Raw genomic sequence first — 17,814 nt, 5'->3', positions numbered from 1 at the left:
TTTCTAAGTTTCTTCATTCATTATTTATAACCCTTTCAAACTCGTCAGTCGGCTCTGCCACACACTGTATGATTCCAGATTCGTGTTTCTCGGATGAAAGACCACAATATCATAAAGTTTGAGCGATTTTCATTCCTCACAAAAAATTGATTAGAAGCATGGACTAACCATCGTGAAACATACTGAAACAAAAAGTATCTCAGATTTGGTTGAAATTTGGTCATACCTCCTGAACGGTAAGGAATTCAGCAAATATGATTCCAAATTCGTGTTTCTCGCATGAAAGACCACAAGATCATGAAGCTTGAGCGATTTTCATTCCTCACAAAAAATTGATTAGAAGCATGGTCATCATAACCATCGTGAAACATACTGAAACAAAAAGTATCTCAGATTTGGCTGAAATTTGCACTATAGATGAAGCTTGACCTGAGAAATATCAGAGCCAAATTTGGCACTCCAGCTACTATACAGGTTGAGTTATGGAGCTGCAAACATAAAATTTTCAAATGGTCATATCTCCTGAACGGTAAGGAATTTTGCAAATCTGATTCCAGATTCGAGTTTCACGCATCAAAGACCATATGATCACGAAGTTTGAACGATTTTTTTTCACAAATCCATGGACAAACAACCATCGTGCAAACAGCGAGAGAAAGAAGTATCTCGGATTCGACTGAAATTTGCACCATAATTAATTATATTATTTTATTATATTAATTATAAAAATATTAATTATATCATTGCTGAGAGTTCTAGCGATTCTAATTAATTTTTGGATTCATGAAATATGAATCCGTTACCTGTTGCTTTTTTCTGCTGTGCTGTTCTAATTCTCATCCAATAGAAATGAGCTCAGTAGTCACAAAAATCCTGAGAAATTCCAATTTCCCGCTCAAACAATTCCAATTTCCAAAATCCAATTTGGAATTTCCAATTTTCCCGCTCATCTTGCTTTCTGTTGCCCTGGTAGTATTTTAGTTGGTTTCAATTCTGTACCAGGGATTCAGAACACTTGAAGAGGTAGCAGGGGTTTTTCAACGCCTTCCAATGCAAGCATAGGCAACCCGCAACACTGAACTAGTTTGTGTACCTCTTGCATGTTTCTGATGCCCTGGTAGAAATCTGGTCATTTCTAATATGCAAATGAGCTACTATTTGAGCGGGAAATTCAAATTTCATATGATTAGCAGGAAATTCAAATTTCTCATGATTTATACTATTTGAGCGGGAAATTCAAATTTCACATGATTTATACCATTTGAGCGGGAAATTCAAATTTCTCATGATTAGCGGGAAATTCAAATTTATCATGATTCACACTAATTTGAGCGGGAAATTCAAATTTCTCATGATTTATGTGTCTACTGAGCTCATTTGTATTTTAGAAATGTAACAGGAAGCTAAAACATAGCAAGTGGAAACTGAGGCATTACCGATTAATGCTTACACACATTAAATACTATATGTATTTAGTTCAGTTGATAATGTGTCTTTATTTTCAATTTCATCAAATGTAAGACTTTAATTTGGTACCAAAATCAAACAAATCTGACCATCCTTTTGGAGTTTCCAAGATAATTTACGTCATTTGAATTCTGGAGACAGACAAAAAAAAATTACAATTACAATATTGAATATATTTAAAATATAAAATTACAATATTGATTGTAATCATGGTCTAAACTAACGTGAAACACTGATAAAAGTATCTCAGATTTGGCTGAAATTTGCTCATATCTCCCGAATGATAATGAATTTTGCAAATATGATTCCAGATTCATGTTTTTCGCATCAAAGACCAATAGATCACGGAGTTTGATCGATTTTTATTTCTCACAAGAAATTGATAAAAATCATAGACATAAAAGTACCTCAGATTTGGCTGAAATTTTGTCATATCTCCTGAACGGTGAAGAATTTTGCAAATATGATTCCAGATTCGTGTCTCTCGCATGAAAGTCCATAAGATCAGGAAGTTTGAGCGATTTTCATTCTTCACAAAAATTCATTGGTAGCATGGACCATGGACCAACCATCGTGAGCCACACTGAGACAAGAAGTATCTCAGATTTGCCTGAAATCTGGTCATATCTCTCCAGCGCAAGCAGAAGGAGGCACTGGCGACGTCTGAAATTAAGTGGAATTTTTATCATTTGGGAATTTTTTCAATCTCCCTCTATTATATGACTGACTGTATTCATGTGTTGCTTAAATTTATTCAATATTTTCAACTTGTGAATCGATTGTTATGTTAGTTTGTATTTTCTACAATACACTATTGTAACTTATATGAAAGACACAGTATGTAACTCATGTTTATAAACAATTATGTTTCTCAAGAATTGAACATTTATGTTTTTAAGAATGAAATTGATACTGACAAAATAAACTGTGTTATTATTTAGTTTGATATTTTGACCACACTTCTGAATTTCTTTGGATGTCCTCTAAAAAATGTGGATATCTTTCAGAGATATGGAAATCATATCCTTGGAATTTTTTGTTTTAATTGTATCTGAAGCCTGATAATTGGGAATCTAAAATCAATCAAATCATAGATGGGGTGGATCTCCTGGAATTTTCACAGATATGGGACTTGTGGCAGTTGATAGAGCTTATCAATGACTATTTTAGGTATAAATTTGATCAAAATCGTTGGAGCCGTTTTCGAGAAAATGGCGAAAACCCCTGTTTTTGACAACATCTTTGTCACTTTATCCGCCATCTTGAATTGCATTGGATCGAAATTGTTCCTGTCGGATCCTTATATTGTAAGGACCTTAAGTTCCAAATTTCAAGTCATTCCGTTAATTGAGAGATGAGATATCGTGTACACAGACGCACACACACACACACACACTCACACACACATATAGACCAATACCCAAAAAAACTTTTTTGGACTCAGGGGACCTTGAATAGACATTTAGATATTGGGGTAACTTAATTTTTTTCGGAAAACAATACTTTCCTTTCCTATGGTAATAAAATAGGACAAGGAAAGTAATAAGTGAAAAAATCTACAAACAAGAAACTTTGAATTTGAATAAAACCGCAGAGAGAATATAGCGCATAAGGAGAAACTCATGGTGTATAGGTCGTTTATGTTCCAAATTTCAAACCTATTTTTTGTTAACTCGAGCCGATTACTGTCGACCATTGTCTTTTATTACTGTTTTGGCCGGGTGAGCCAAAAGAGCAGCACAGTGCGAAAGACTACCAGCATCACATAGCTTCACGATAAATAACTACTAGGACTAAAAGAGGACCGAGAAGCGTGGAGAGCTGTAGTGGAGGCGGCCAAAGCTCATATTGGGCTGTAGTACTGAAAAAAAATCGAAAGAACTATACGAAATATAATTAATTAACAAAATATTTTATCTTGATTATGAAAATTCATTATGAAATCATTGTAAAATATAATTTCTTGCTTGATAAAATATAATTTATTATTTTAAACGAGAATGAAGAGATGCACCGGCATTTCACCAGACAAGCATGTCATCTGAATGTTCCTCAATCCTTTTGTCAGGCTAAAAAAACTTCAAGGCCATTATAGAATATTATCAATCAAGGCATTCAATAAGCTGCCTGTTAGTGTGAGAATATGAATCAAGACCGTTTTAAAATACAAGTTAAAAAACTGCTAACAGAGAACCCATCATATAATGTAGAAGAATTCTTCAATTTGCCCGTCGATTTAATAAATAGGTACTTATTTTGAGTAATGATTATATATGTGTATGAGTTGGCTCAGTTAGTTTTATAGGATTTTATTCTTGGCGAGACCTAATGTACATTGAAATGTATTTATTGGTGGATTAACATATTCTATACAGTTAATATTACATCAATAGACCGGTATCAGTTACCCTCCATGGAAGGAATTGACAAGACAGAGGATCGGCAACGTTGATCTATCTTTCTTTGCTGCGAGAGAAAGATATATAGAAGAAGATTTTTATCAGAAGAATTATTATAACGTGGACCTTACTATAGCAACAAAGTAAAAGAAGACCATTTCTTTCTCTGTGCCATAGCCTTAAAATTGTTATAATTACTTTATTCACCAGCAGGTAGCGCTGAAGTGCTGAACTCGATCGTCCGCTTTTTTGAGTGGGGGGAACAAAGTTCGGTTTGGTTTGTACCTGTCAGAAAACGAACCAACACCGCCAGAACAGAACAGTGCTGGTTGTCGTGAAGCAAGGATTTAACGTGTTCACGGGTTATAGTTCCGAAGATTAGATTCGATTGTATTTTTTCGTTGTAATCGCAGTGATAACCGTTTGCGTTTGTGTACAAGTATATCGGCTGCGTATTGCGTTGGTAAATATTGAAAAAAACTTGTGAAGAATGAATGAACCGGGATGAATAATTAATTGTCGGTTCGGTAACTTTTGTTTTGCAGTAGACTACGGTAACTGTGCTTGGTGAAAATGTGTTAGCCCGTTTGATGTGTTGTGATGGGGAAACTTTAGTGGCTTAGTACGGAGGTATTTATAATCAGGATTGACACAGTAAGGTGGTTTCTGTAATTGACGTGCGCTTTTTGTAAATAATGATTTAGTTTGACCAGGATTGTGTTGATATTAGCGATTGTTTACGATCGGCAACCACGATTAAAACGTATCGCTTTTTATGTGAAACAACACACTCAGTGGTTTGGCAGTTTCACTGCTTCAAGAATTACTAGTTAAGGTAACAAACTCAGTGCTACAGTCTTACTGCATCAATAATTAGATAAATGTATGCAGTTAAGAATCGTAACCAGGAACTATTCCAGCACGATGGTATGATGCGTAAGGGCAAGATGAAGCCGAAGTACGACCTAGAGGATTACATCTACGACGTGGAGTCTCGAAGCCTGGAGCCTTCGGCTGATCCGGAGGATGTCTATGCCCAGTTGCAGCAGAAAGAACAGGATCTCATGTTGGCTGCTGAACTGGGCAAGGCATTGCTCGAAAAAAACGAGGAACTTAGCAGGCAGAACGAGCGACTGGCTGAGGAGTACTCTCAAAAACTAGAGGTAACACATCACATGAATATAATCATTCTCTATTGTGTAATACAGTACGGTATTAATAATTTTGACAATAGCTTCACTACTTTGACCTGATAAGGTTTAGTTCTGGACAACTTTATTCCATCAATAAAATTATACATAAATATTAAAAAGCATTGGAGCATAGTTTCATGAACTTTAGAGATTCCACTCAGTAGTCAAGAATAAAAAGGTTACAATTAAGGCTCCTCAAGATTACAATTAAAAACTTGAAGAGACTACCTTCCGGTAGTCGCGCCCTACTCAATCACACGAGCAGTCGCGTGTTGTATTTTGTACAACATCCAATTTTCCAAATTTTATGTACTCTACTGTCAAAACATTTTAATTAATTGTATAATTACTTTTTCATCTTCTTGAATTATTTTAGGCCTATGAACATTTGGATGATTACCATTTCATAGCCCAATAAGGTACAACAAGCAAATCCATCAATTCTGTGTTATTGGTTTGTTTACAGCCCCCGTATACAGTCTTTCCCTATCTTATGCACAGTGCGACTTATGCACTGTCGCGACTAAATGGCACCTAAAGACCGAACCATTGTTCTGTTGACACTGAAACTCAGTGGAGTGATGGGGGGAAAGCCAAAAAAATCAAAAGTGAAAAGAAATTATTCGTTATAACAGTGAGTATAGAATGAATGTATTACACTGTTTTTATGACGTAGGCCTATCTGTCCACAATGATGGATCGTTTATCAAATAAGGAACTCGATATTGCAACGTCATTTTCTAACGTTTATTGTCATTGTCATTTGTCAACAATAACTGTACAATAGAATGTTAATGAACTTGAAATAATACTTGAAAGTGAACCCATTCAAGGACTTTTCAGAGACCCATACAGTAGACTATTCCCCATCAAATTATATATACAAAAAACAAACTGAAGAGGTGTTCATCATTGTTTTCCGGAACATTTATCTACAGTACGAGGGCAGTCTGAAACTTGCCGATCGAGCCATGAAGGAAATAACTCTCGTTAAGAAGAGCGTGTGTATCTGTTAAGTCATTCAAACAGTTTCTAGTTAAAATATTCGACATTTTGATTGCATTACTTTACAGTCATTTGAGTTATGAGTTGATGCCGGTGATTTTGACAGTGTTGTCAAAAACTTTTGTGTGAAATTGTATATTGACGTGATGACCTACTCAGCTCATCTGGCTGGCTAATGGTCCTACAAATGAAGATTGAAGATATTAGTCGATGTCAGGTGTTTGTTTCCGAGTCTCTTGGAACCGAAATGTGGCTGCAGAGACAACAGATTATAATGATCAATTGTTAATGATAAGTTGAAGAATTGTAGTCCTATCAATAAAATTATACATAACTATATTAATTAAAAAGCATTCATAGCACATCATGTAAATATAATCATTCTCTATTGTGTAATACAGTTACACATAGCTTCACTACTTTGACCTGATAAGGTTTAGTTCTGGACAACTTTATTCCATCAATAAAATAATTATACATAAATATTAGAGAGCATAGTTTCATGAACTTTTGAGATTCCACTCAGCAGACAAGCATTGGGCGTGAATGTATCGTACACTTCATTTTTTACGAGCAGGTAACCCGTGCTCCGCAAGGCTTCATTTAAAAACTTGACATAATGAAATCTTGAAGAATTGAAAATAGGCATCCATCCTTGGTAAATAAAGATTCTATGTCCAAAATTTCAAGTTGAACAGTTCAGTAAGGTAGTTCATACGTGATGATGCGTCATTCGTGAATTTACTATCCCAACGTGCATAAGCCGTCAATAATACGGCTTAAGACTGTGCAAAGGCTAAAAATAAACTTTCTACTCGTGATATTTTTCTAAGTTTTTCGATTCGTATATCATCAAGCTATCAAAATGAATAAGTTTTCTCAGGAAAACATTTTTTTCTGATCATTAGTCTACTTTTTGAGATATGAGCGCCTTGAGCGATAAAGTTTACATTTTTGGGACAGAACATTTCAAATTCGATAATATATAAATCTATGAGACTTATAGGATGAATTCTTCATGGTATTGTTGATCTAGTAAAACAAAAATTTTCTGAGAATATCAATTTTCAAGATAGTTATTCAACTTACTAAAAATAACCAAAAATAACTTTTAGTTGAGTTATTTCTGGTTATTTTTGGTGAATTGAATAACTTTTTCAAAAATTGGTATTTTCAGGGAATTTTTGTTTTACTAGATAAACAATGCCATGAAGAATTCATCCTATAAATATCATGGATTTATATATTATCGAATTTGAATAAAAATTTTAACTTTCCCAAAAATCTATTCTGTCCCAAAAATTTAAACTTCAGATGTTCATATCTCAAAAAGTAATGACCGGAAAAAAAATGTTTTTCTGAGAAAACTTTTTAATTTTGATAGCTTGATGATATACAAAAATCCAAGAACTTCAAAAAATATTACGAGTAGAAAGTTTATTTTTAACCATTGCACAGCCTTAATCTTTCCTTTATTATAATATAGATAACAATTCATAATCCAGTAAAACAGTCTCACTTCAATGTTTGATTCCATTACGAACTGCTTGTTAAATAATCACTTTTGAACAACTAATTACGACATAGCATTGCAGTCTCACTTCACCATTTTAACTATTTTCAATTTTTGCTTGTTTATCACGTATGTAAGGTCATGCAGTTAATTATTGAATCGTAATTTTGTCGTCTGCCTCAAATCTACCTTTACCAGGAACTGAACCGTACTTTGTTTACGAGCATCTCATCACCCACTGCCCACAACTGTTATCTTGTGGCATCCTCAATTATTGGCTAAACTAATTCATTAGGCTAATGATATTACAATGCTGCTAATCACAGCGCGTCAGACGTCATTGTTTCGACGTCTATTCGGCTCACGTTTTGAAGTAACGTGTATATCAATAATAATCCTTTATTGTCATGAAACACAAAGCGTTGTAACAAACGTCAAAATACAATAAAATTGAAAACAGTCAAGATAGGCCTACCTATTAACAGAAAGTAAGTTAATATTTATTTACTCTTATATCATAAGTAATAAAGTAAGATTACTTATTTAATCTGTGATATTATGTTGCGTTTCAATCTTCAAATTCTACAAGGAACTGATTTGAGATCGAGTAGGGAACTTCATTCTTACCGTACTTGATACTTGGTCGTTAACGGGAATGACCAGTCAATGATGATGAGGGGAAGGGGAACTGTTCCAGTTTTAGTCAATCTACTAGTATTTAAGTTCAAAGACATTTTGTGAAACTGTTTGCCAATAATTATAGGTTAATGATAAACAATTGGAGAAAAAACCGAATGCTATTGACTTGTCAAAAACTACTCACACTACAGCTTCCAGACTAGTTTTATTCAATTTCTCAGATTTTTTCCCATATGAATCCAGCATAAGTTTTTTCAAAAACTAGTCCCCAAACAATTCAGCATCGGTGTATTTCACTAGAGGAACTGAATTCCGGGTGAAATCTTTCACTCTGTATAGCTCGCTAATGAAGCGTTTATGGATATATGTTTATAAGAACTTTTTTCTTATTTTTTCCTCTACTATCTCGTATTAAATCATTTCACCATAATTAAGAATTACCCTGTATATTCCATCATGAATGCAGTTTTTTCCAAGTTCATCTACTTTTCCTCATAGCATTGCAAGCGAGTTTTATTGGAGGTTGAGATTCATGGTTTCATTAGGTGGATAGGATACTGCTAACAAAAGGTCGTAAGGCAGTTTTTGAAAACAATGCCTCAATGTTAACTGGAAGAATAGTGGCACGGTCGGTTGCAGCAGGTGAGGAAGGAGTGAAATAAACTCAGGATCTATTCGCTCCTTGTCTCTAGAATTGGTCTTTTTTCTTTCTGTTCTGTTTGTCTTTCTCTTTCTCCAGCTCTGGATGGTCTATGGCTCCAGCACGAGATTGTATTTTGTGTAGGTGCGAACTGTGGGTGTTGGTGGGGGAGGGGTGGGGGTGTTTCGGCCCCCATACCACGTCACACGATACGCACTCTGCTCTGGTGCCAATCAGCCAGCCGCGTACTGCCTGAAACGGTCCAACTACTACGAAGAAAGACGACTGATTGCGGTCCTGCGTCACTCTTTGGTCTCTCAGTCATTTATTAACCGAGCGAAGTGAGGTCTAAGATTCAAGTCGACGGTTTGGCATTTCTGGTAATGTTTAAATGTTTATATGTTGCGCATTTACGGCGAAACGCGGTAATAGATTTTCATGAAATTTGACAGGTATGTTCCTTTTTAAATTGCGCGTCGACGTATATACAAGGTTTTCGGAAATTTTGCATCTCAAGGATAATATAAAAGGAAAAAGTAGCCTCCTTCATACGCCAATATTAGAGTAAAAATCAGATTACAGAATTATTAATCATTGACCGAACGAAGTGAGGTCTAAGATTCAAGTCGACGGTTTGGCATTTCTGGTAATGTTTAAATGTTTATATGTTGCGCATTTACGGCGAAACGCGGTAATAGATTTTCATGAAATTTGACAGGTATGTTCCTTTTTAAATTGCGCGTCGACGTATATACAAGGTTTTTAGGAAATTTTGCATCTCAAGGATAAAGGAAAAAGGAGCCTCCTTCATACGCCAATATTAGAGTAAAAATCAGACTACAGAATAATAAATTATTCATCATAAAACCGCTAACAAGTGATTACACAGATGTTTGGAGAAGCCAGTCTATTACTGTATTTGTATAAGGTCTATAGTTTCAATCAAATACCTTGAAGAGGTATGCAAAATCAAAGAGGTATTGCATCTTCAAGCTGGGTTTACACCAAAGCTATTAACAAAATGGTTATAACTTAATCCTTATAGATTCTATTAGATTGAACGGAAGTTGACAAACACACATCTTCATCATGTGTATGATAAGTTATGTTCAATCTAATATAATCTATAATGATTGAGTTATTAACATTTTGGTTATAACTTTGGTCTAATCGCATCTTTAAGGTCTTTGGTTTCAATATTTTGTTTTGCAGTCATGGTATTATTATGCGTGCCCTTTAGTATCAATATTCTCACATTCGAAAAAACTAAATTAATATGTGATTAAAAATAAACAAAAAATGAACTAAATAATGCTGAAGAAATTATAATATTTTTGATTGTATAATATTTAATAATTAATTATAATAATAATAAATAATTATAATATTTTAGATTATTTTTCATCAGATAGAAAGATTATCACGGAACTGGATGAATTATATCATATGGAATACAAATTCAAACGTGAACTGAGTTTGTTAACATTTAAAAAAAGTGACATCAGGTACTTGTGGATAAGAATATTGCATAAGGTCTACTATTCACAGAACTACTAGTATTTTGATTTAGAAAAATTGTACTATTAATTCATGAATATTGAAGATATTTTGAAATTTCAAGTTAATAATTCCATTATTTTATACGTGATGATGCGTCATTAGTAAATTTCCTATATCCCGTACGTGTAAAAGCCAATTCTTTCCTTTATTATAGTATTCATTAACATTTAAACATTAAGAGAAATTCCAAACCGTCGACTTGAATCTTAGACCTCACTTCGCTCGGTCAACTATAAATAGATGAACTACGCTCTTCAGAGAAGAGCCTTTTTCTCCAAAGTGGATTTAGAAGCGTCAAGTAAGAAGAAAGTTATGTATCAAGAAAATGTTTCGTGTGCAGCTCGGCACGGCATTGAATGAAAAACTGAAATGAAGCTGTTAGTTCAACATTAATTATTGTAATATTCGTGACTCGACTTTCTCTGAAATTAGAACATGATCGAGTTTTACGTAAGATAAGACTAGAACAGAATCCTTGTAGCATTATATTATGCATCTGTATAATACCTGAGACCAAGGTCTTCCCAGAGACAACTGATAATTACGCTATCTTTTCTTTATGCTTTATGATAATACGTAGTGGAAAAGCCCCGTGTTGATCTTGAGAATCCCGAAGAAAGTGCATTATAGCGGAACAAAGTTTGATCAATAAAACATTGTAGACTAACATTCTAGATTGAAAAAAAACAAAGAAAGCGGTAACAAAAGTTAGGGTCGATATTTTAAAAGATGATTGCGTTTCTAAAGCAGTGTCCACACTGAACAAATGTTCGGCAAACATGTTTGTTGAGGAGCTCAGGGACAAACACTTTGAAAAGTTTGGACAATCATTGTTTGTCAAACAAAAAATTACTATTTTTCCACACATTTTCAGCGTTGACAGCTGTGATACAGCTGTAAAACATAAAACCTGTTCTTTCCACTTACAAATATTATTTTGTTTGGTGACGCGTAAACACTGGCCACGGGCAAACATTGTTTGTCAAACATAATAAAATTTGCCCAAACTTTTTCTTCAAACATGTTTGTCGAAAATTTGCTCAGTGTGGACACGGCTTAAGAAACAAACATTGATAGAAATCTTCGTCCGCCACCTTCATTATCTCAATTGAGAAATAACTGATTTGGAAATGGACCTCTATAATTTATTCCTAAATTGATATAACTTTATTGACCGAACGTAGTGAGGTCTATTTTTCAACTCTATTTGCTTTTTAAATTTAATTTGATACGGAATGTGAGTTTAACTTCCTGTCGTTGATAGAGTTCGCTCGATTTTAACGTAATTTGATAGATGCAAAAAAATTATCCAAGTTTCATGTTCCAATTGTAATAAACTATCACTACCAAACATTCGTGTTCTTGCAAACATTGGTTGCTTAGAAACGAACCTTTCAAAGCTGGAAATATCGATTCAACAAAGTCGACTCGGTCCTAGAACTTAAATGCCGTGCATTTATGCATATAAATGGGATTGAAATGCTACGATTGCAACCTTCATTCTCTCTCCAACAGAATTCGTAATACCTGGATTTTATTATAGTTATATTGCATGGTTGAGATAGGTCATGAAAATAATATGAAAAGTAACTCATGTATTGTTACTCATATTGTTATTTGAGTTGTAGAAAATCAGCACATTGGTCATTTCAATAGGCCCATTAAAATAAATATCGAGGCACCGAGCTTCGCTCGTTATTTATTTATTTATTGACTTTTGATGAACCGAACACAATTCTTTAAAATGATTGGGGAAGTACTAACAGGCCCCAAAACTGTTTCTTTCCCGAATTTTGATTTATACACTATAGATAGTCCAGAATGTAGGTTATGATCCATACACTTGAATTCAGGTTCAATTTTCTGTTCAAACATTTAAAAACAAAAAAATTATAATAAGATTATATACAAACCAAATTGAATAACAAAATAACACTCACTGATCACTGATTAGTTTGATCACTATTCACTGAAAATATTGATATACTCTAGTTTAGGAGGATTATCATGTCATGTCAACAAATCAGATTATGTTGATCAAATCGATTAAATTGTCTAGCTGGATAAAATTTCTCGCTGATTGATTATGATTACACAGCTGGAAATAATTTTGTCTCTCTCCCACACAGGCACACGCATCTTCTGTTATCGAGAGACGACGAAATTATCATCTGTTTTCCAAAGATGAATTATCTTTTTAATCTCGTTCAGCGAGTTTTCTAAAGAATGAGAACTAGTGCAATCGTATCTTTATATCATAAACCTACTATGTTCCAAATTTCGTGAAAATCGTTAGAGTCGTTTTCGAGATCCGTAAAACATAAATAATCAGATATAAAAATAGCCAGATATAAAAATACAGAAATTGTTCGCTTGATATAATAGGATAAGAACGTCCAAACGTATCAATAGTATTAAAAGAATAGAACTTTTTCAAAATTATAGTGCAACAGAAGGCTTGAGAAATTTCAAATTAATCTTTGTCTCAAATTTCTACACATTAACAGTTGAAACGATATCTTAAACTCAGCAATGACAGAACAATTAAAATACAATCACATAATGAGGCCTTTTGATATTCTTAAAATATAGAAACGTCTGTTTCAGTATAGGCCTTATATATTTTATCGTTATCTATGAGCAAGATAACCCTGATTTCGAGGAATGAAATAATCTACTCCAAGGATAATATTATTTCTCAAGGCTAATGCTTGTAGATTGCTTTACCCTCAAAATTTGAACTCCGATTAGTAACTAAGTTTCTAAGATTTTATTAATTTATTCTTAATTGCTTTGAAACTTATCGATCTCCCTCAGGGTTTTTGATTGTTGCAAACTTGCAAGTAAATGACTCCTGCTGTCCCACTACATACTACAAAACTAGGAAGGGACTCTCCACCGACAAAAGCCATACGACTTTTTTACTACAAAACTGTTCTGTTTATTTATACTAGTAGTTCTGTGAACAGTAGACCTCGCGCAGTTATAAACCACAGTCTCCTCTAATACTGTCCATCAGAGTAAATTCTGTCCTGTCCTGTCGTGTCGGCGAGATATCGGTGTATAAACGACTAATGGTTGTTTGGGTTGTTGTATCGACAATGCTAATAATTTGATGGAACAGCTATGCTGCTATCATCAAAAGTTTACCGAGTTGAAAGCAGAGAAAAGTCGGGAGAAAATACTATGCTAATTCAAGCTATCAATTGCATGCCTCACTGCATGCAATTAATAGTCCACACAACAGCTGTGTTTCCAATAAGTTACATTGAGATATTGAATTGCATGCGTCATTGCATGCAATTTATAATCCACTCGACAGATGATTTATTATGAATAATTCTATAGTCTGATTTTTACTCTAATATTGATTGGCGTATGAAGGAGGCTCCTTTTCCTTATATATCATCCTTAAAATGTAAAATTTTCAAAAACCTTGTATATACGTCGACGCGAAATTAAAAAAGGAACATACCTGTCAAATTTCATGAAAATCTATTTCTGCGTTTCGCCGTAAATGCGGAACATAAATAGAGAGAAATGCAAAACCGTCGACTTGAATCTTAGACCTCACTCCGCTCGGTCAATAAATTGTAAGCATGCTATTTGTCATTTTAGGTGGAATTTCACTCGACATAGAACATGCTTTGATTAAAAGAGATGGTTTTCTATTTCATGATTCCTATTATGTCTCACAGTATTTGTATCAATTTATTGTGATAAGATTTTTCTTCAAATCTGGAAGAAATAATTACTACTGTAATATATGTATATAGGTCTATGTAGTTCAAAGCATAGATAAAAAATAGCATAACAAGATATCCCATGGTATATGTTCCAAGTTTCACTGTTAACTCAAGCCGATAGTCCTAGTAGTACTTTTTCGAGAAGCTATGTGACGCTGGTAGTCTCTCATACTGTGCCGTTCTTACACTCTTACCCAGCCAAAACAGTAATAATAGACAGTAATCGATAGTAATCGGCTTGAGTTAACAAGGAATCGGCTTGAAATTTGGACCATAAACGACATTTACCAAGGGATATCACATGCTATCTTTCATCTATGTTAATAGTTACAAATACTGAGTAGGTTTTTGATTTTGTATTCAATCTTTTTAAATAAGTGCAATATTTCTAAAGTTTTTAATTTATTATGATACATTTTGTAATTCATTTAGAGTATAAAATCAACCTTCAAAATTCAAAATTTTAAATCATTATTCCTGGACCAGAAATCAAGTGACAAAGCAGTGTGTGATTACATAACCTTATCTTTTGGACAACATTAACATTTTATCAAATTTTTTGAAGAGAAATAGTAAAGGATTAGCCTAGTTTTTCCTCCAATGTCATAATTGTATTATGATTATAGTATTTTATACAATAAATAAAAAAAATAAATAGTACATAAAATATTTTTCTCCCAGCTGGAGGGAATGTAAGAACCTGAGAAGTAGAGTGAAAGAACTGAAAAGAAGTGGGATTTGCTTTTACTTGTCTGAACTCGCTAATACTAGGCTCGAGCAAATAATATTATTGAAATTTCCGATTGCAAATAGACAATACGCTTTCATGACGCTTCTAATCGAAATTTCGTGTAGTGAAGACGACTCTGCATTGTCTGTCATACGACATCATTTCAAATTCGTTTTTTTTTGTCGTAGTACAGTATCGAGGAAAGCTTTCAGTGATTTACTGTTTTGCTTTCTAATCGAGAAATTCTCCGGGTTCTTCAATAAACTGGAAGCTCATCAGACTAGAGATTATATTGTCTCAAACAATGGATTCCCGTTTTTCTCAGTAGGATGGATTAGATAGAGAAATCCAAACCGAAGAAGTGAGATATCTAGTGGTACATTGGTCCAATGCAAAGGAAAAAACAGTTCGCGATAGAGACCTGAGAAAAGAAATTTAATTAACGGTATCAAAGAGGAGAATCATAAAAATTACGTGTGTTTTCAATTCTAATTACTGTTTTCACTTTCACTATGTCGGTCGAGTACATGTAGGCTCACATAACTCCAATTCCAAGTTGTGAACAAGTGTAATGTCTTTCTCCGATAATAATCTTATTATTTTTAATAGTTTCTAATCGTATTCAAGACAGGATCCAACGTATAATATTTAGACTGATGGTTCTAAAGAAATAGGCTATATGAACTGATTTTTGTTACCTAGTGTATCCTATAGTTAGGTTCACGTTATAATGACAGTGGAGAAAGATAGGATAACAGTGTTGTTGATCCTCTGCCTTGTCACTGCCTCCTAAAGAGGATATAGCTGATCCCGCTATATCTTATGTAATATAAACAATAATAATATAATATTTTTCAATAATTGAATAATACATTTTCATAATTGAGATAGAATATTTTTATAATCTATATATATTAAAATCATTTTTTATATCTATATCAAAATTTGGGAATGGAATAGTTTTGGGCCAAGCCTGTTGTTCCTTCCCAATCATATTTATATGATTTGTTATTGTATCATCGTAGAAATAAATAAATAAATATAAAAGCGAAATGGCACTCACTCACTCACTCGCAGAACTAAAAATCTACCGGACCAAAAACGTTCAAATTTGGTAGGTATGTTCAGTTGGCCCTTTAGAGGCGCACTAAGAACGGATTTGAAAAATTTCCAAAGATACGCCCAAAACCTGCGTTTTTCCAGCCTTTCTTAGCGTTTTCTCAGCTTTATCGAGAACAAATGATCAGAAATTGTTCAAATTTATTACAGAAGCTATGCTAGGGTGTAATAATGTTGTGTTAGAAGGAATTTGAAATAACGTCAAAGATATGCCCAAAATCTGCGTTTCTCCAGAGTTTTTTTGCGCTTTCTCAGCTTTATGGAGAACAAATGAACAGAAAATATTCAAATTTACTACATAAGCTCAGCTGGGGTGTAATAATGTTGTGTTAGAAGGAATTTGAAATAACGTCAAAGATACGCCCAAAATTAGCGGTTTTCCAACGTTTTTCTCAGCTTTTGTGCGTTTTCTCACCTTTTTTAATAATTGATGGAAATATATTTAAAAGAATTCAGTACAAAGGTTTATAATTTTGTTCGCCAAAGATACGCCGATATAGTAACAGGTGTTTTTACCAGCGTTTTTCTACGTTTTCTCAAATTTTCGAGATCAAATTAACATAAAACGTTCAAATTCGGTACAGCTTTCGCTGAGGTCTACATGCAGGTGAGCGAAGCGAGCCCGCTGATCTCTTTTTCGGATTGTCCAGTCGGGGGTCCAGTGGGCGGAGCCCCCTTGCCAGACGGATATGGCGAGCGAAGCGAGCCTGACGGCTGGTTAATTATATTTCTGCATTGTTGAAACACGATCTTGGAAGGTTGTAGAGGTAGAAAAGAATAGCGCTATCTGCTTTGTGGAATGATAGACAAGGATAACATCACCATTGTCAATCGAATACTGCCATTATAACGTGAACCTCAATATTACGGTATTCACTCTTGATCTCGAGTAGCGAACATGATCGAATGTAAACGTAACCACAGGTGACTGAGTAGGCATATAGAGCAGAGTGAGAAAGGTGAGAAAGAGATAGCGCTATCCGCTTTGTTGAATAATAGACTAGTAGTTCTGTGAACAATAGATCTCGCGCTCAGTGAGTTACATTGACCTGTTGTTATGTTTTCTCAAAAATTAATAAATAATTTATCAATTGAAAATGTCTAGAAAAATCCTAAATAAACATAGAGCTTTCTGTCCTATATCGTACCGTGACGTGTCGTCCCGGAATGTGAGTGTGAGAGCTGTTATCAGGTCTGGCTGCAACTGTCTACAACGTTGATGGAAAGATACAATTTTCAAGATGTTCGATGTTTTTGAACGGGTAGTATTATAGTCAACTGTCTACTAACGTTGATAGAAAGATACATCATTTTCAAGATGTTCGATGTTTTTGAACGGGTAGTATTATGGTCCACTAGACAGCTGATTTATGATTAATAATTCTATAGTCTGATTTTTACGGTAATATCGGCGTATGAAGGAGGCTCCTTTTTCCTTTTATATTATCCTTGAAATGCAAAATTTCTAAAAACCGTGTATATACGTCGACGCGCAATTTAAAGAGGAACATACCTGTCAAATTTCATGAAAATCTATTACCGCGTTTCGCCGTATATAAGCATATAGGCCTAAACATTTAAACATTAAGAGAAATGCCAAACCGTCGACTTGAATCTTAGACCTCACTTCGTTCGGTCAATAACGTGGACCTGACTATAGTAGGTACAGCTGGAAAATGATTAGTTCCCTTTGTATCCGAACACGATCGACTCATTATTCAGGTTGGCGAATTGTGGCCCGGTTTCGGTCAGTGCAATTCTCTAATATGAATCGTTCCGCTGACTTGTTGCCTCTCAGCTCGC

At 34.3% G+C, this 17,814-nt stretch overlaps 1 protein-coding gene across 1 annotated transcript in view; it reads left to right on the top strand.

Moving 5' to 3' along the window:
• Positions 1-4,174: 4,174 nt before the first annotated feature.
• LOC111049680 (bicaudal D-related protein homolog) overlaps positions 4,175-17,814 on the top strand; it is a 213,583-nt gene continuing 199,943 nt past the window's right edge. The window contains exon 1 of the mRNA XM_039424849.1: positions 4,175-5,029. Coding sequence (XP_039280783.1) covers positions 4,748-5,029 — 282 coding nt within the window. The 5' untranslated portion in view covers positions 4,175-4,747. The remainder of the gene's footprint in view (positions 5,030-17,814) is intronic.

Source organism: Nilaparvata lugens, chromosome 3 (genome assembly GCF_014356525.2).
Source record: "Nilaparvata lugens isolate BPH chromosome 3, ASM1435652v1, whole genome shotgun sequence".
In the NCBI taxonomy this organism is placed as follows: domain Eukaryota; kingdom Metazoa; phylum Arthropoda; class Insecta; order Hemiptera; family Delphacidae; genus Nilaparvata; species Nilaparvata lugens.
This window is presented reverse-complemented; position numbering and strand designations above follow the sequence as displayed.